At 29.3% G+C, this 21,014-nt stretch overlaps 1 protein-coding gene across 1 annotated transcript; it reads left to right on the top strand.

The window, feature by feature from the left end:
* The first annotated feature begins 632 nt into the window (after positions 1 to 632).
* Positions 633 to 19,662, top strand: LOC100212373 (Golgi-associated plant pathogenesis-related protein 1). Its single transcript, XM_065817334.1, has 2 exons — positions 633 to 1,370; positions 19,410 to 19,662. The coding sequence occupies exons 1-2, from the start codon at positions 726 to 728 to the stop codon at positions 19,545 to 19,547; spliced, it is 783 nt and encodes a 260-aa protein (XP_065673406.1). The 5' UTR covers positions 633 to 725; the 3' UTR covers positions 19,548 to 19,662.
* The last annotated feature ends 1,352 nt before the right edge of the window (positions 19,663 to 21,014 follow it).

Here is a 21,014-nt window from a genome sequence, read left to right as displayed (position 1 = left end):
TAAAGATGCTTTTCGAGTGTTTTTGATGTGAGTATCAATAATATAAAGAAGAACGTAAAACGTTAGACAGTTACCTAGCTGACATAAAAAACAGGACGTAAAAAAAAAGTTTTGACAGCTTTGTCGCAGTTGTTTATGAGTTCTTAGCCATAAGGTTCATAAATTCATGAATTACTGCGAGGTAGTCATAAGTCTAAAAACTATATTCTGTGGATTTAGACTGCAATAAAAAATTCTATCAAACTAGAATTCAGAATATCTTCTAAGTCTAAATCCTTAGCGCTCATTATAGCAATTTTAAGGAGAAATCTAAGCAGAATAAAGCATTTTCATCAAATTAAATGATAAATGTTGTTACTAATAACAGTATACAAAACCATTTGTTTTATTTTTTTTGAAAATAAAACAAATATCAAAAACAATACCAAGCTTTATTTGGAAATTTGGAAATTTAGCTTTACGTTATTTTATTTAAAATTTTTGGAATAAGTATCATAGCAACAGTTTAGCATACGGTTGCTAGGAAAATGGAAAATGTTAAACTATGTTTTTTTTTGAGTTGTGATTTTTTAAATTGTGCTAGAGTATATTTTATAAATAATTAAAATAACTTTATTGCTAGGTACTTGAAGGTATTTACAAAAAATAATAGTGAGTTGTATAAATAGAGCTTACAGTCTTAAACGCATTCAAAATAATTTCAAACTTTATAAAACAAACTTTTGATGATGTTGGGAATAAAAATAGTTTTGCGGTTATTGCTGGTATATTTAGCATTCTTACATTGCATCACCGCTGATCTTGAATGCAAAGAAGATATATTCAAGGAGGCAAAAGATAATGTAGACTGCAGCTACTTTACTAACATCTGCATAAAAAAATGTCAAAGTTATCAGGGATACACAACAAAATGTGCATTTGCAACTGACTCATTTGGTAAAAAAATGTATAATAAAAATGGCTGCTCGTGCATATGCAAAGGAAATTCAAACTCAGTAATAACGCCTATCGGCCATACACTTCCGCCAGTTCAAACAGTTTCTCCGGTTCAAACAGCTGCATCGTTGAACGCTTTTAGAAACACTATTCTAGTTAACCATAACAACTATCGAAAATTGCATGGGGTGCCATATTTGAAATTAAACCAGGAATTGAATTTTTATGCTCAACAGCGGGCGGAAATGTGGGCGCAAACGGGCATGTTAATGAAAAATCCATTTGGTCCAGGAGAAAATCCTTACTGGGCATATAATACTGCGCCTCCGAATGGTGAAGATGCTGTTAATTTATGGTATAACGAAATTAAAGATTGGAACTTCAAAGCTAATCCTGAGACACAAGCAAGTCCCAAAACGGAACATTTTGCACAGGTAAAAACGCCATAATTTTTTTTTTAATTATTTAGGTGCCCAAGATGTCCTAATGGTCTTATCAAAAAGCATCACAAAAAATTCATTTAGTTAGAAAGTCCACGCCATCTACTATACAAACAATGCTTGTATGAATACAGCCGGCTCCGAACTAAGGGCCTTTAGCTCTGAAGTCAGAACTCTAACCTCTACACCACTGCTGCACAAAAATATTGCATAAAACTTTACAACATTTTTTTTGGTAGTGCTTTAAGTAAAACCATTTTCTTTACATAAATATTCCACTTAAGTAATAAGCCGAACATTTAACGCTATCACATAAAAATACATTTTAGAAATTTGTTCATTTTGTTGCGTTTTTAAACTCATAACGCATTTCATTCTTTTTGTGCATATAAAAAAGAATTTTAGAAAACTTTATAAAGGTCATTGACCACATATTTTAGTTTTTAGATTTTATATGCATATCTTGACTAATCAAGCTTAATGTTAAAGAGGTAAACTTCCTTTTATAAAAATATTTTTATTATAATAGTAATCCCCAGTGATTGTTCGTAAATATTGCCTTTTTTAATCAAAATGCACACTTTGATTATTTGGTTCTAAAAGCCTTTCTTTCATAAAGTGTATGTTGGAGTTATGAGATTTAAAAAACTTTTTATTTAATAAACTATGCTTCGCAAATAATATATATTAAAGTGTTTTAATATGTAGATGTTTTAACAGAAATAGCGACGTCGAAACAACGTCTATATAACGGCGTTTGAGCAACGTCGATTTAATTATGTTGGAACAACGTTTGTATAAAGACTTTGGAAAGATATTGGAACGTCGTTGTTATATCCACGTTGAAAGGCATTTTTTGTTAAACTTGTGACTAGGCCGTGTCAAAGCTTGCATTATTTTTTGACAGTTATATCAAATTGTTTTAACTATAGCTATGTATAATAGTATCATACTCTTCAAACCATTCAATAAGATACCCTTTTTATTGATGCACTTTTCAAAACTTATTTCGAAGAATTAGATAAAGCACAACTAGAAAAACAATAACAAAAGTTTAAAAACTTTGAGAAAGATTAAGTTTGTGTAAGGTTAATCCTTCTCAGTAAAAGGCTGCTTGACACCGATGAACCATGACCTATGCCTAGTAGCACAGGTGATGATTCATCTCTACTTCATAAAAAAAATTAATATAAACGAAAACAATCAAATCAATCTCTACAAAATCAGTCTCTACAAAAGATAAGTTTGCATATAAAAATGTAGAAAAGAAAATTCTGTTGTAAACGAAATCAGTTTTTATATGAAACTGTTCGCTAAAATTGGATAACAAACCCTTACAAGTTGTGGTCAGCAAACGCAAAAGATTATCCTAACCGAACTTGCTAATATTTTGTTATTATTTGCGAATGGCAGTGTATGTAGAGAATGGCTAATTTGGGAAATAATTTTTTGTATTATATGTATAAATTTTCATAATTGCATAATGTATGAGGAATTTACTATCATTTGCTACCATCAAACGATGAAAATGTTTTTATCAAGACCTACCACCTTAGACCTAAGTATATAAAATATGCCAATTATTTTTTAAATTAAAAAATAATTGGCTGGGTTCCGCTGATGCTAAACATATTTTTTAAACACGTTGGATTTACATCGTACATGACGTCGCTCAGGATTTTTTCGATTAACATTTACATTTTCAATGTAAATCCGATGTCAATCCGACGTCCCCAGTGAATGTCAAATGTTGTCATTTCTACGTTGCTTTGCCCACAGGGTAAGAGGAAGTTTTTTTTTGTTTTTTTTTTTAATAAGTTCTTGTTCTCTCATAATATTTTATAACTTTATTAATTTTATAAGCTGTCGATTTTTAAAATAGAGAAGAATTAAAACAAAACAAAAATTTAAATAAAAATAACTTGAACTACATCATCCATATAACGACATTTATATCATTTATTGGTATATAATTCTCAAACTTGTGGAGAAATCCTAAAATAGAGCGCAATATAGTCTGAATTAAATTAAACGCAAATTAAGACCAGCTGCGAATACATTATTTCGCTAACTCTGAGTTTGTCGAACAACTTCACGGAATACATTTTTTCGAGCAAACGTAGTAGAGTACAAATGTAGTAGAGCTTATAAATAATAAACTTTTATTAATATTCTTAACATCTTAGCTTACCCCCGTTTTTACGGAAATCTTGAAACAAAAGTAAAACTATTATAGCGTTTGAGATTTTCGTAAGTTGATGTTATTTATTTTTGTGAAAGTATATTATTCGCTTTTAAATGTAAACTAGTTTGCAACACAACAACACAGCATTAAAGTTCTTCGGGCCTTAAGAGATACGTTGAATGCGCGTTTATAATTATAAAAAATTGATAAAAAGATTTTCAGCAACTTGCGAAACGAGCTCTTTCGCTAAACTTTTGAAGTTTATAAAGAAAGTTTGTTGGCCAAACGGATATAATTGTAAAAAAATAAAATTTTTGTATACCAAAATGTTTATATTAAAATTTTAATTTCAGTATTGTATAATAGTAACATTTTAAGGTTTTAGTTTTTGAAATAATGCTCAAAAACCAAGATACTTCCGAAACGAAACTATTTCGCACCGCATTTCCGGTGCGAAATAGTAAAATGTGTATTAGTAAAGTGTAATAGTAAAGTGATTAATAATAACATATATAGTAAAGTGGTTAATAATTAACAAAAAATGTGTAATAGTAAAGTGTATTTAGCAAATGTATGATGTTGAAATAAAATTAAGTTTCGTTAGTTGCGCGTCAGTTTACGGAACAGTTCTTATCGGAAAAAAAACTTACGAAACGCGCAATAATAAATATGTTTAATTACGTTTTATGAATCAAATACGTATAAATAACTAAAATACTAATTGTTATATGATATTAATAAGTTTCAGTTGTAAACTTTTATAGATAAACCAAGACTTAAAATATACTTTTTTAAATGTCATTCTATGAATAAGAACTAATTAATAAAGATAACTTGAACGACGTTAAAATACGAATGCAATTGCGTAATCGGGAAATGTCTTTGTTGAAGTCAAAAATAAACCTAATTTAAGTGATGAATACTAAAACTTAATTATACATAAAATGCTTAAAAGTAGCTTTCACTTAAAAGTCAGTTTCATTTATTTTTATTTTTGAGGTGCTCTGTTATATGAGCTTTCGCTTTTAATACCTTAATGACAACGAGTAAATTTAAAAAAATTTTAAAAACATCCTTTTCAAATATTTTTTTCTAAACTGTTTTCCCTTATAAAAAAACCAAAAAGTTAGGGTGAAAAGGTGGGAAGGGCACTTGTTCCCCCTTGTATCATTGGCCCTGGAAAATTCTTTAATATGCAACATCCAAATATTATTGGGGCTATACATTTGCTGAAAGTTTTAAAGCTCAACCTATTTTGGAAGGTAGTGAAAAATTAACTGCAAGATTTTGTACCAAAAAAGCGGGCAAATAAAATGCGACCTTTCCCCGGGTCTTTGCCCCTAGAAACAAAATATATCTTTAACATAGAAGCTCACTAGGGCAAGCGCTGAAAGTCGGAGCTGTTGCTAGTCTGAAAGTGATAAACTAATTGCAAGAATCTGTAATTAAAATTTAACAAATTTATTTTTAACGTAATTCGCATTTTTTTAAAAAGAAACCATTTTTTCAGTGCGACAAAGTTATAAGATAGTTTTACAAAAACTTTTTATTTGCATCCGCAGTTCTGGGCAATTAAGAATATTTATTTGATGTAAACACCACAGACGATTATTTAACTGTAAACTTTTGTGAACTGTCAAAAATTTAGTTTAGGTTTTTTTCAACAAGTGTAAAATAACAAAGTAATTAATAATGGGTCGTGCCTCACCGTTCAGTTCACATGAGAAAAAAGTGCTCTCTAACTTATCGAAAATGGGTCACTCCGTTAGTTACATGGCTATAGCTATTGGATGGAGTTGAACTACGATTAAAAATTACGTTAATAGTCCTCATATGTATGGAATAAAAAAGTCCTGGACGTCCATCAACATTAAGTGACCGTGATAGGCGAAGGTTGTTGAGACAAGCTTCAAAACCTCATTAACTGCACGTCGAATTGCTGCAGAAGCAAATGCGATTGCTAGTTTTCGTACAGTTCAGAGAGTTATTCATGATGCTTTTCACCTTTTGCGCAAAAAACTTCAGCGAAAACTACCTTTGACAACAAATCACATAAACAATCGAATAACTTTTACAAAGGACAACGTAACATAGAAAGAAGAGTGGCAACAAGTATTTTCTGACGAAAAACGATTTTGTCTTGATGGGCTGGATAGATGGAATTATTATTTTCACAATTTGCGTAAAGAACCAGTAACACAGCAACAACGTCATATGGATGGTGGTGGTGTAATGATTTGGTGTGCGATTGGGTATCATGGTAAATCAAAAATTCATTTTATTGACGGAAAAATGAGACCTAAGGATTATCTTTTAATTATTCAAGAATTTTTAAGACTTGAAGCATCTGTAATAGGTGGTGAAAATTTTGTTTTTCAGCAAGATAATGCTAGCGTTCATACAGCTAAGATAGTATAGGAATATTTCAACAGCAGTAAAATTGAAAAATTGAAGTGACCAGCTAGATCTCCAGACCTGAACATTATTGAGAATGCTTGAGCACAGCTTTCACATATAGTGTTTAAAGTGGTAAACAATATAGTTCACTAGCTGAGTTGAAACCATCCATCGCATCTGCATGGGATGCAATTGACATTTCGTAGATAAAAAGCTGTACAATTTTTTACCTTCTTGAATGATTGAAATGGTTCAAAAAAATGATAAAAGTACCCACTATTTAAAATTGAGACTTCTTTTTATATAAATGACAGTTTAAATGAATTTTTTCCAAAAGTGTCATAATTTTGTCGCACTATGCATATATATATATATGTTGTTTAGTCTTGTAATCCTTTTGCTCTCATTTACTATAAAAATTAGTTTTTAAATATAAATGTATAGTAGAGTTCTATAAATGTTTTTGGGTGTCTTATCATTATGTCGCGCATTAAGGGGACATAATTTCTAAGCTATGGGTAATTCATGCATGTGTAAACCACGCCGTTTTTTTTTTTTTCCTTAAAAATTCCCAAAGCATTTTTTGAAGAAATACGAAATCTGGTCCAAAACGTCCGCAATTTTTTAATTTTTATAAAAAGTTGCAAAAATTTACCATCTTTAGCATTGAATTAGGGATATAAAAATCAATTTTATGGTTGTTGTTTTTTTAATTTTTATTAAAGTGTAAATATATATAATGCTTTTATTTATAAAATCTGCTCTTTAAAAGTTATGTAGATATTGAAATTAAATTTATTGAAAAAACTAGTACAAAAACTAGAAATAATCAGCTGGATAGACTAAATGACGATTTCCTTAACTACTAATGTTATTACTTATAAAGATAAATTTCATTTGGATCCCAAATTCCAGTTTACAACTATATGTCTAAATTACAGTTAAGTAGTAGTTTTAGGTAAAATAGACATAAAAATCACTTTTTTTTAATGAAATACATATATATTTACAACATTAGTCATCAGAAGGTATATGTTGTAAACTGGAATCCTAGATTTACACATTATGAACCCATGTATGAATTTTTAAATCATAAGATGCATCATGGATCGATTCAATCCACGAATTTGATAATAGGTTACTTTATTGGTAAAAAGATGGTTAAGAAACCATTTTGAATTTTTCAATACGTTATTTAGAAAAAATTTATTTACATCCGTATCCAAAAATCTCGTAAACCATAGCAAGTAGGAAAAAATCAATCAAAATAAATTGCCGTGAACCTCAACTAAGTCACTGTTCGTTAAAGCGCGCTTTTTCTCTAGTTTTTTTTCTTTGTCTTTTCCACGTCAATCAAGTATTTTGTTATGGTAATATGACGCAATATTACATTTTTGGTATCCGCAGGACATCGACTGCAAAACAGTTTTCAAAAAATTTTAACTATCTGATACAATTTATATGAAAAAGCACACTTTCAAATTTAAAATCATATGGTCGATTGTGAAGAAAAGTGTCTTGATGTTATTTTATCATACAGATGAAATAACCTTAAGTTCTTTTTATTTCAGTAAATTTTTGTTACTTTTTTTACCTTAAATTTTCAGAAACTTAAAGTAAAAGAGTTAACAAAAGTGCAACTGACAATATTTAAACAACCAAATTTCAATCACATATTTAAAATCATGCCCGTTACAAGCTTTTTTTTTTGCTTTGTTTGAGAATTTAGTTTTATGTAACGACGTGGAGATAACTCCAAACATTTATATATTCATGTTTCTGTAAAGCTTTTCAAAAAGTATTGCGATAATCGGAGTCTGTTAACAATAAACCCCTAAATGGTTAACTTTTCTTTCATGCCATTAGTGTGAGAGCGATGAGTTTATAACTTTTATAAATACATTTTTTTAACAACTTAAACTAAATTTAAGTTCATTAGCAAGTCTCTAATATCATGCAATAGTCTCTTAGTGTGACCATAAAAATTTTGAGCAAACTCCCTAATTATCTAGGGGATTTAAAATACTCTCTTCAATTAAGTTATAAGTTCGTCTGACAATCAAATTCTGTTCCTCATTCAAAAGTTCAGAGCGAAAGTTAGTTTAGCTCTTTTTTCTTGAATAAGTAATCAAATTATGCGGAGTTAAAATTTGTCGAAGAATAACGAAGAAAATTAAGTTTTTATAAGTGACTTTAGTCTACAAGATCATTTGTATTTTTCAAACAATATTATAATATTGTTCAAGTTATTCCAGTTTTTATTATTAATAATTTGATAATTATCAAATTAATTTTTTTTTAAATTTAATTTCGTCATTGATTTTTTTTTAATTACATTCTTTATGTAATTAAAAAATAATGCAGTTGTTGATTTTTAATTTTTATAATTTTCATTTTTCTAAATTTGCCGTTACAAATTATTACTTTTCTTTTGTAAAATATACGAATGGCTGGGGCAAGAAGACAAAATTAGTCTTATTGCCAAGCCCCTAAACATCCGTACATAATAAAGTCATTAAAAACTTGTCATTAAAAATTGATGATCACGTGTTTTTCTGAAGTTTGAGTTTAATAAGTTTATTTTAGTTGACAATTATAGTTTTGTATTTTTTTAGAATATATCTAAAAAATTAATATATATGTAGCTGAAATACCAAATTCTCCTGTTTTAGTATGTTATATTTAGAAAAAAAGAAATCTTTTTTTAAAATAACATACTAAAACAGAAGAAATATTGCATAAATAACAGAAATTTTGAATAATTTTATTTTATTAATAAAATGGTTTAAAAAAATATTATCCATGAAAATATAAACTAAACAAAATACAAGATTTAATTTTATATTGATTTAAATACAAGTATTGCGTGATATTATACCACGTGAAAAGCAATGTAAAAAGGTTTCATAATTTGAAAATGCAACGATTCCTATTATCACCAAATTGATTAGAATTAATTAATGAGCAACATCTTTAACTAAAATTATTATTAATAGTTACGTACAAATGAGGTCTTTTATGTGTTGTTAAAAACCATATTAAACTCATTTAAAGACTTTATGGAAACCAATAATATAATGATGTCTACTTGCGAAAATTTTGAAATGTAATGCTAATATAATTATGAAAAACCGATGATTTTGGTTAATAAACATACTTTTGGTAAATAAAACATACTTAAGTACCAAACTTAAGTATGTTCTTGTTTATATCACACTAGAATGTTTAGGAAAATGTTGAAACAACCACCTTATTCGGCTTGGGTGTAAACTTTATATAATTATAACCTTTGAATTTTGAATTTTAAAACCTGTAAACTTAAATTTAGTGTAAGAAAATGAAAATAAAAGTTTTTAATTCGTTGCTCTCGCATTTGGGGTAGAGATGGTTAATGTTTTAGGGTTGTTTTTTTTTCCAGGCTCTAATCACCACAAGTTTTATTTCTTAATTTACGTACAAATCATTGCTTTGCTACAGCTCGGGTTATACGTATATTACATAGTGGCGTAGCAAAATATTTTTGGTCGGTAGACATACGCAGCCAAGGTGCCCAATTTCTGTTTCTCTGGAACAATAACTTTTCTAAAAAAAAAAGAAAAAGTTCTTTAAATATATCCCAGGGCTCTTAAACCTTACGGCTCTAGGTTCCGTTGCTTGTGTGGCCGTAAGTTTTGCTTATACTGGCCTTGCGGTAGCTAGGCCACTGATACTACACGCAGATAAAGATATTTACGTGAAAAGCTCTAAATTTTTCATGCCCATATAAAAGTACCGTAGTTGTTTAAACCTAGACTTTTTGAGTCAAACAATATTCTTGAGCATGTGGACTTTTTTCGTATCAAAGAGGCACAAAAATTTTTTACAAAAATAAAGCGTCCTCTTAAAAAGTTCGGGGCTCGTTAATTTTCACGGCATGGTGTTATAGCCCCCATAATTCGAACAGGTTTAAACTTTCTCTCCTTAGTTTTTAAATAATAAATACATTTACGCAAAGAACTTGTAAAACAGAACTAACAATTATGTCATTTATTTTTCTTTCAAATAATCTACCCTTTCTGAATCTCCCATGGGTATATGCGTCTTTTGCTAACTGGTTTGTTTCAAACTTTACAGGGAAGAAATACCTTAAACCGCGCAAATCAAATGTTGCGGCAAACTAAATAGTAGTGACTTAAAGTTTTACTTTTTTGCATTACTTTGGTACAAGATCCTGTCAAAGTTATTGTAAAATATAAGTAAATTTATTTACTTTATATAAATTACTTTCAATTTACTTTACAAGTTATATAAAATGTAAGCTTATGTAATTTAAATTTTACTTTATATAATTTATTTTTAATAACGGTTTGTTATTACTTTTAAAATAAAAAATTACTTAAAAAGTATACTTAAAAACTATTATTTTATTTGTAAATTTAATTTACATTTGGTAGGATGTTACTTTTATGTAATCTACTTTCATATGCAAGTTACTTTTTAATATAATTTTTTTAGTTAGTTACTTTTAAATTACAAATTAGGAACTTTTATATTATGTAATATAATTTTCAAAAGTAATTAACTTTTAAATGTATAAGTAAACAGCTTTTTTATTTGACTTACTTTTACATGTAAAAGTAAATTACTTTTTAATGTAATCTTCTTTAACATAACTTACTTTTGAAAGTAAAAAAAACTTACATTATAAAGTGAAAGTCATTTCAAAAAAATTAATTACTTATACGGAAATGTGAGTTTACATAAAACGTTTAAAATTACATATGTTATTTACTTTTTGATAAAAATTAACTTACTCGTGTAAGTAAAAAAAAGTAAAAGAGCCATCCCTAGTTACAATTGAGTTTTAACTTCATCAATCCTATAAAAGTATCAAACATTAAAATTACTTATTATCGAAGGCAAAGGGGCGTTTTGCACAATTATATTGATCATTAAAATCGTCCATTAATCAAGTTGACTTCATCATAGTTTATAGACTTAACTGGTTTGGAAACTCGGTGTTTTGCGTAAAAAAAAAACTCATTAAGGTGAACGCTGTGATCACGTGACATTGACGGTGCACAGCACAAAATTTTACTATGGCTTCAGAGAGAGAAGACGATGACTATTTTTGTAATAGTGACCTTATAATGCTATTGGAAAGTTTTGAAAAAGATATTGAACTTCAAAATTATACTGAAGCTATTGTCGAAGATGTTATTACTTTTTCCAAGTAAGATAAAAAAGTGAAAAATGTTTCTTTATGTAAATTATTTACGTAGCATAAACAAACATTTGTTTTTAGGTTTTTTTATTAGTGATCAAATTAAGCGAAAGATAAGCGATTGAGTGACTGATTATATTTTGTTTTTTAAACATATATCTTACTTAAAACTATTTTTAGCTTAGCCCTGGATCCTTTCCATGTAATGTATGCGTTAAAGTTTTTAGAAGTAAAGGAGGGCTGAAATTGCATATCTCTAAAAAGCACCCCAACAATATTATCGTTGATGAACTTGCTAATAATCCAGTTTTTACCACTGAGATTTTGTTCTCACTACTAAAAAAAGTGTCTTGCAAGATTATAGAAAGCTCAATTTATGGTGACAAAATAATTGAAGTTGTAAAAAAATTTCAGATTGACCAGATAAAAGATGAGATTCAGTTTGATAGAATAATTGAAACTTGTAGTAAAATTTCTCTAAAAAGTTTGAATGAGTTTTATGCTGATTATTTTGGCAGAATAATAATCAACAGTAGGCAAATTTTTAATTGTGATGCTGAATATGAAGATACTGCTACATTATTATTAAGCAAACTTGCTGACAGCATAGCATCTTATTATAGGGCTAATATATCTAGTGTCAGTGATAAAAAGATATCAATAGAAACATAAAGAAACAATATGTGAAAGGGAAAAGTATGGCTTGCAATATCTAGGAGGTTACTGCATCCACAAATTAAAAAAAAAAATCCAAAGTTTTCAAACAAATAATGACACTGCTATACAACAAGCAATATCAATATTAAAAAGCTGCCAATCTGAAACAAAAAATATTCCAGACCAAAAACTTATCAATGGATGCGTATTGCATTAGAATTGTATCCAAGCTGTTTAGCATCAGGGTTATCTGAATGTCACCCTATTTGTCTTTGAGCACTGAAATATTTCTCTAATGGATCTTGACAAAATCTATTAGTAAGTACATAAGACATACCCTCTGCTAACAGAAACCTTGTAACTTCCACAATTGAGTTACATGTCATTATTAAGCCTTCATGAGTCTGATGTGAAATGAACATTTTAGCCTTAGCCTCATAAGAGTATTGACAACTAGAAGTATTGTCCACTCTTTCATCTATAGATCTTTTCCAATCTTTAAAATAATCCAAAAAATCATTTAAAAGGAAAAGGAGTTCCAAAGGTTTTCAAAACAGATGCTACGGTTTGACTTAAAATTTGGGTAGCTAGTTTTACAGTCATAGCAGAGTAAGAGTTTGTGTGTATGTGCTCATTAGTTAACTTAGGCATAAGTTTTAAACCATTGTCTAAATCTTCATAATACAATTGAGTAATGTGCTGCCACAGTAAGTATTTTTCATTGTTCCACAAGTAGCGTGTACATTTTCCTGCGCGAGAGTTTAATAAGCAATTTCGAGCAGTTTTCATCAGGTGTGGTGGGTCTGCTACAAAGTATATGTATCTATATTTGGCATACAAATTTATTGTTTTAAAAATAGCAGGAGTAATCATATCTCCACACATATAACGGTGAAGTTTAATCATTGTTCGGTTTGATGATGCACCATCAGCCACTACAGAGACTAGATAAAGATTACATCTTTTTTCTAAAATGCATACTGCATCCCAAAATAAACTAAATAGCTGCACTGCTGTGGCAGTAATGGTGGTAAAATATGCAAGTGAAAACTTAAGCGATGTTGCAATGCCACGAACCATGAAAACAAGAGCATGAGTTGCAAGCTCACATTTTTGTAATGTAGCAAAGTTCAGGACTGGGTCTCCCAAATCAACAAACCCAATTAGCTGATGACTGTTCTTATCAAAAACCAGATTAGATTTTAGGGACATCTCATCAATAAGAAGCACAATAAATCTTTCAATTTTTGTATTCCGTTCCGCTTGCATACATAGTTCAGCAACAATACCTTCCTGAAACCCAGCTTTTGGCGTAATACAATTTTTATAACCTCGGAGTGTCCTCAGGCTTGGCAACACAAGAACTTTGCTATCTCTTATTTTTTGATATGCAGATGGGGATTTTGATGCTATGGATAAACAGTATCTTATTATCATTGGGTGATACCTAACTCCAGATGGAGAGACACTAAATAACTTTTTTTGTTCTTGCCAAAACAAATTCATGAAATCACTAATGTTATGATTAGTATTAGAAATTATTGAAAGAAAATCACTATGTAAATCGCAATCCATCATCACACTTGAGCTAATAAGCTCTTCTTTCATTGCTTCAATTCTAGCTTGTAATTGTGCACATTTAAGACGGTGCAGCTGCATTGTTAATTTAAGCCTCGATGGTGTTGTCAAAGAGATAGCAGCATTTAGTTTGGCTGGCTCATTGTGACGCTTAACTTTCTTTATTTTTGAATAAATTATTGATTTGTTTGACAATAAACATTTTTTGCATCTGTTTGAGTTTTTAAGTAAAACATCGCAGTTAATATTTCTATAGTATGACATATGAATAAATGGTGATGGTTTTTTGTCCCAAGAATATGGATTTATTTTAAAAGGTATACAATGGTGTATGGTACTAGCTGTCTTTTCATGATTTGGCACACCTATACATAATTGATAACTTTCAAGCACATGAATTAAATTTGTCACAGTTATGTTTTGCATACTTCTTTTGTAGTCTGAGTAAATAGGATGACATTCAGGAACCATCCACCCATATACTGCCAAACTATAGCCTAAACTTTCATCTATTGTTATCTCAAATTCTGGAAGAACAAATTGATTTGAAACATTTTTCAAAATAGATATTTCTTTTTCTTTCACATCTGTTATCCAACCATTTAAAAGTTTTAGTTTTGGAATTCTAATTGAAATGTCATTAAGCTTATTATAGTACTTAATTGGTTCTTTAGTCTCAGATAAAATAATTTTTCTTGGCATTCTTTGTTTTGGTGAAGTTAAGTTACAGCTTTTTGTCGGTAGTAGTAGAGTTGGTATAGCTCCATTTTTCATAATCTTTTTTGTCATTTTGAGACCAATATCTGAAGATAAAATCATTTGGAATTTACACACACATACACACACACACACACACACACACACAAACAAACACACACACAAACACACACGCACACACACACACACATACACACATACACACACTCACACACACACTCACATAGAGTTTATTAACAGCTTACGTGTTTCAAAATCATCTGGCTTAAAGTGCTTTTCACAAGCATAAATTTTTCCAGAGTTGATCTGCTCTTTAAACTGCTGGTCAATAACACGTCCTTTAGTGATTGAATTTAACCATTCAGATCGCCAATTTTGATGAGCAGGATCTGCAGGATTTGAATAAGGAAGCTTGAATATTCCTATCCCCTTTGTTCTTCTTGATGTTCCACAGTTCGTTATACTACAATTAGCACCTGGCATATTATCTTCATAAATTGATCAACACTGATCAATGATGTACAAAAAAAATCACTTATAAATAATCACTACAGATAATCTGTGAAATAAAAGAATTATCTGTTTGCAATATCACTTAGCAATAAAAGCCGTTAAAAAGTTTGTGTGCACTGTCACGCTTCATTTACGCTCTATTTTTGTGTCAAAAGGTTAAACAATAGAATGTACGGAGTTTCCAAAACAGTTAAGTCTATAAACTATGACTTCATAAAGCTTTTTTGAAAGCCAGTTAGTAATAAATTTCCGATCGAAAACAGATTAAAAAAATGTCATGCAAAACCAGATAAAACCTTTTTTCATTTTGTAATAAAAATAAGATCAAAAGAGTATGATTTTCAAATTTTTGACTTAAACGTTCTTTTAATGATATTTATAGTTCAGTTTTTAATTTTTCAGCTATTCAATTTGCTAGAAATATTTTTTGCCATTATCTCAGAATGAAAAAAATAAATCATCTGGTTTTGCATGTCCACTCTTTAACTAAGGTTACGGAAACCGTACGTTCAGCGTTGTTTTCGTAACTATTTCGTAAATAATGACAGCAACAACAAAGATTTAGTACAAAGTAAAGAATAGTTGAATGAAAAGAGATAAATAAATAGATAAATAAAGAATGTCAAAATATTAGTAATAATAATAATAATATTAGAATGAAAAATTTATTTAAAAAATTTAAAAATAGCAGATAGAAAACAAGAGGAATTAGATGTAGATGGATAAGTAGAGAATTTCAAAATGTTAAAAATATCAAATTAAAAACTGAAGGATCACGAATTGATATGTATAATAAAGAATTTTAATATTAGTTTGTAGAAATATTTAATAGTATTTTTTTTAAAACAAATTAAAAAGCTTGGTTTTAAATTCAGAGACTGAATTAAGAGATTTTAGATCTGGAGGCAGTTTGTTCCAAAAGCTAATACTTTGATATTTAATAGATTTATTTCCATATTTAGCAGAGTGGTGTTTTGGTGTAACTAAGTTTAAGCTACTGATGGTGCAAAGAGGATAGTGGCAATTTGTACTTGTAAAGAAATTGTTGAATAATGAAGGAAGGTTTATGTGATGATAGTTCCAGACAAATTGGCAGTTAAGAAATACCACAAGGTTACTTAATTTAATATATTGGAGATTAAGTATAGCACATTAGATCTAAAGTTATTATACTGAAAATATATTATTTTCAAGGCTTTACTTTAGAGATGGGACAAACTTAAAATGATTCGTTTATGGGATTGTCCTCATACTTGGCATGCATATCTTAGATGGGACCCAAAAATTACATGATATATATTTAGCAGAGTTTCTAAAATATTTTGTCCACTTAGTCTGAAATTTAAGTGCTCATTATTTGGTGCCAGATTGGATTTAAAGGTGATCAGCTCTGTTTTGTTAGAATTGAGAGAAAGTTTATTAGAACGAAGCCACTGAACAAATAAACTCTTAAACTTTATTGGTAACAGTCCATTTATAACAAGCATATTCAACAATAAAAGATCAAAAGGTTATTCCTTTTTGTTGCTAACTTTTTCTGAATTGACTAATAATTTTTATCAATTACTATTTGAAAACATCCAGTTACTTTGATAAAACCCTCATTGATATTAGCATTTTTGCGTCTGAAGAAATAAGGTTGCTTCTCAATGTGATTGGTGACAAATTATTGTTAATGTGGTTGATAATATCTCTATTTATTTTTAGACAAAAGAAATTTTTGAGCACATTCTAAATCAGAGTAATGATTTAAACCAACATGTTGAGCCTAACGCCAGATTTGATCTTGACCAATTTAACTAAACTTCCATTTTAACAAAAACTAAATAAAGCTATTAAAACAACTAAATGAACTATAATCGTTGTTACTGTGTTATTATGCAATAGGTAATTGCCGGCAAATAATTCTGAGATTAATTGCCGACAGCGCGTGTAAAGTAACAATTTAAATGTAATAAATACAGTGATTTGGTAAGTTTATTTGTTTTGGTGTTAGAAAAACAATTTCAATTATGTATAATAATATCTATTTGCTTTATTTACTTTATAACTTTTTTTAGACCAGTGTTAAAAAAATGAAGGCTTTTTTTTAAATAATAGACTGCCTGCCCAAACTATAAACCCTCATTCAATATATGTACACTCTATACATCTCTAACCCTATCAAAGTCAGTCGGTGGTATGTATACTTCACTTTACCCATTCTTATTCAAGTCAGTCAACGTATTTAGACTTTGCTGCGCTTAATCAGTCGACGTAAGCATACTCTGCTTCGCCTTCGGCTATATCAGTTGATGTATGAAAATTATAAATTATATAAATTATATACATAAATTGTATATATTATACCAAGATTCTATATTGATCTGACAATTTAGCTATATATGAATCATAATAACACCATTTAGAATATTTAGCTATTTTATCGTTACACTAAAGTTAAGGCAGCTCATAGCTAACGTAACTTTTTTTGCTTAAATTGAGCTGAGCAAGTTTTTAAAAAATTTAGTGAATACCATTTTAGCTTGATGAATACCGATTTTTTAGAGCTAAACTTATGAAAAAACTTACGTAAGTTTTGTTAAACACAACTGCGCAAGTTTCGTGAATACAAATTTCACAGTTTTGAACTTATGCCAAACTTACGCAAGATAAAAGTTTGGTGAATACGCTCGCTGTTTCGAAAGTATTCTTTCGAAATCAATTTTTTCGCAAGTTTCTTTTTGTAAAGAGTTATCATGGAATTATTATTATTAATTTTTTTCGTATAATGCGTTACAGAAGGTGAATTTGCGCATGTAAAACTTCCGTAATATCAATTTTAATTACGAAAGATAAAACCTAGACAACCCTAGTTATGCAACACATTTTATTATGAACTAAATATGATATAGGCTAGACCGGGGCGATTTTGCCACGAGAGCGATTTCACCATTTTTAATATTTCAAGAATCCACTCCTCCATATTAAGATGGCGTAAAATATTTATTATTTTAAAATTATAACCTTATAACTATTGATTGATCATAGTTGCCGCCTAATTTGATAGGTTGTTGTAAATTTTAAGTAAGAATTGCTGTTTAATGTTAATAATTGATATTATTGTGTCACTCTTGCTCCAAGTGACATTATTATTAAATTTGTGAAGTTGAATGAAATTATATTTGAGAATAACTGCTAAGGTTACAGCTTCATAAATTTGTTAAGCTATTTAACAATTTAATTGGCATTCGTGGTATATATTTTAAATAGGTTTTTGTTCAAGTAGAATAATCTGGGGTGATTTCGCCTCAGAATGATAAAATAGTCCCACAGTTAAAAATATATATATAATGTACAATATTTTGCTTTCTAAATAATATTTAATATTAATATTTATTATTATATAAACAATTTTATAAAATAATTGGATATGTATCAGGAATTATAGTATGATAAATTTATTAGAAGTATTTTGAACGTAGAATAAATCAATAGTTTTTAGATATACATTTAAAGCTAAAGTACTTTATAATTTAACTTAAAAATAGTTTTCTAAAATTCTACTAAAATTTTGTATTTGAAAATGTCATTCGTTTCAATTGAATGCATTTCTTATACTCGCTTTTCTCATCATTAAATGCTCACCATCGCTGATTGTTTATAGCCACTATATCGATTAGCTTGTTTAAAATACACCATTATAAAATCCAAGCATCGATATTTAAAAAAATTGTTATTATGCCAATCGGTAATAATTATCTTGTTGCATTTTTACCCTAAGTGCCAAAATCTAAAACTTTCAAATGGTACGCAAATATCTCCCAAAGAAAAAGAAATCCTATAGTAATACCAACCTTCAATTGGCTATTCAAGCTGTTAAAGATGGCAGTAAAATATTAACGAGTGCAAAAACATTTGGAGTACCAAGATTAACGCTGAGAGAAAAGATAAATTGACGTGTTTACAAAGCAGCAGGAACAAGCACTTGTAAATAGACTTTTATACATGACAGATCATGGATTTCCATTGACAACAAATTGGTTGAGGTATAATGCTTATTTATATGCTAAAAAATTACATTGTCGTTGATTACTTCAAAAAGATTTTCCCACTACATGGCATATATCTCACTTAGATTACTCACTTATACAAAATATAGAAAATCTCTGGATGTGTTTTCCAATCCAAGTGACTCAAAGAAGAAAAAGTTCTCCATCAAACAAAAAAAACAAGTGGCTCAAAAAGAAAAGGAATTTTTGCCTGATCAAATAAAAGCATATGGCTTAAAGAAGAGGAACTCCCATAGTTTAAAATCATTATTTAATCAAATGCTACCGAGTACATCAAAAGCTTTTAACAGAAACAGCAAAAAACAACTTACTGCTGTGTGTTCGGTGTGGCATAGGTGGATTCATCAGAAGACCGGCTCCAATGCGTTTCTTGTCATATAAGGGCATGTGAAGCCTGCTTCTGCATCAACATGTGCACAGAGCTTAATTCAACAAAATATAATAAAGCTTTCACTCTTTTTATAAATGAGAAATCGCCCCATAAAAGGCGAAATTGCCCCATATAAGTGTGTATTACAAATTGGTGTTCATGAGTATAAATAATTTTATACTCATGAACCAAAAAAAACGTATACATGTATAAAACATGAATAAAAAAGCGTAACAGCCTAAACAGACAACATTAAAGCAGCAAAAGTGGTGAAATTGCCCCGGTCTACCCTATACTATAAAATTATAATATATTGTAATGTAAAAAACTAATTATGTTATAACCAACTTAATCATTTCAGGTGATTTGGAAATCAACGTCAGAACTTGGTGTTGGTCGTGCCTATAATTTAAATACTGTCTATGTTGTATGTAGTTATTATTACGGTGGAAATATTTTTGGACAATACGGAAACAACGTGATGCCGCGCCTTGCCTAAATTTGAACATTAAAATTTGTGGGTTTGTGTTTTGTTGTGGTTTAAATTTATTCACTGACGACATGTATTTTAAATTTATTTGAAATACTGTTTATATACAAAAACATATTTTGCATATGTTGTTTAATTTTATATATTAGTTTTGAAGACATTGCATAAGTATTAAAATTTTTAATAAAATTTAGGAGAGAGACGACGCACATTTGAAAATGGTACAATAGCGATCAAAAATGATTTACTAATTTTGCTTTTAACATTATATTTCAATTTTGTTTAATAATTTAATAGTTCTTTACAATATTGCAGGAATCTGCATAGTTTATGTAAGAAGAGATATTTTGAAACCCTTTTCTTAAAATATTTTTGCAGGTATTCAATTCAAACCTGTTCGCTTCGTCACTTTAAAAGTTAATTAAAAAACGTTTTAGGAGCAGTTATAAACTAATAGAAAGTCCGGCCCCGTAAAACGGGTCATCATAGGTCTGATTCACAACTTCCACACATCCTTTATTTGTTTTCAATAAGTTACAGAAAATTCTAGAAAATAATGATCTAAACCTCATTATAGACAATATTAGTACTCTTTTTATTTTTATTTATAAAATTCGTTAAAAAAAAGCGTCCGCCGTTTCGGAAGCCTCTGCACTGAAGTACTACATTACCTAATTTTATAACTAAACTTATAACTATAATTTATATATGTAATATTTCAGTCTAATTACCTCACCCGTCGTCAGACGTAAAATAAAATACAAAAGTAATCTCACAAAAATAAACGTATGTAAAAAACCATTGGGAAGTCATTATAAAGATGAGCTGACGTAACATAAAAACTATTTTGAAATTTCAATGATTTTTTTAGAAAGAGGTCTCCAGCTATTTAACGCAATTTTAACACCGTTGCCCTTGTTCAAAAGTGGTGGGAAGAACCTTATCTTGTAATTTGTTTGGGCATAATTAATCTTAAGTGACTCTCTTATTTTTATTTCATTGTAGTTAGAATTAAGTGCGATTGTTATGGTGTCCATCAATTAAATATACCGTGGCAGTCCTTGCAGTGTTCTGTGACACCGGAAGTATGCCAATTGCCTTTCAGTCTGTTTACCTGATGCTCAATACTTCTTTCTATAATTTTCTTTTTTGTTTCTCTCCGATATAAACGCTACCGCGTGAACACGTAAGCTTATACACACCCAGCTTGCTATTTGATAAAAACTTGGATTTTTTATTAAACAAAATTGTTTTTAAAGTTGGTGTTGTAAATATAACTTTAGCGCCGTATCTCTTGAGCTCTTTCCTTAATTTTGATCCTATTCTTGGAACCCATGGGAGTTTTATTGTTATTAACCATTTTCTATTTTATCTTCAACTACACCAACATGATTATTTTGATTTTGAGATTTTTGATATAAAACTTTTTAAGACTCCAGAAGTCATTGCAGGGTTAATGTTTGAATTGGTTTTTAT

This window comes from Hydra vulgaris, chromosome 14 (genome assembly GCF_038396675.1).
Source record: "Hydra vulgaris chromosome 14, alternate assembly HydraT2T_AEP".
NCBI lineage: Eukaryota > Metazoa > Cnidaria > Hydrozoa > Anthoathecata > Hydridae > Hydra > Hydra vulgaris.
The sequence above is the reverse complement of the archived record's forward strand: the minus strand, read 5'-3'. Positions and strand labels throughout refer to the sequence as shown.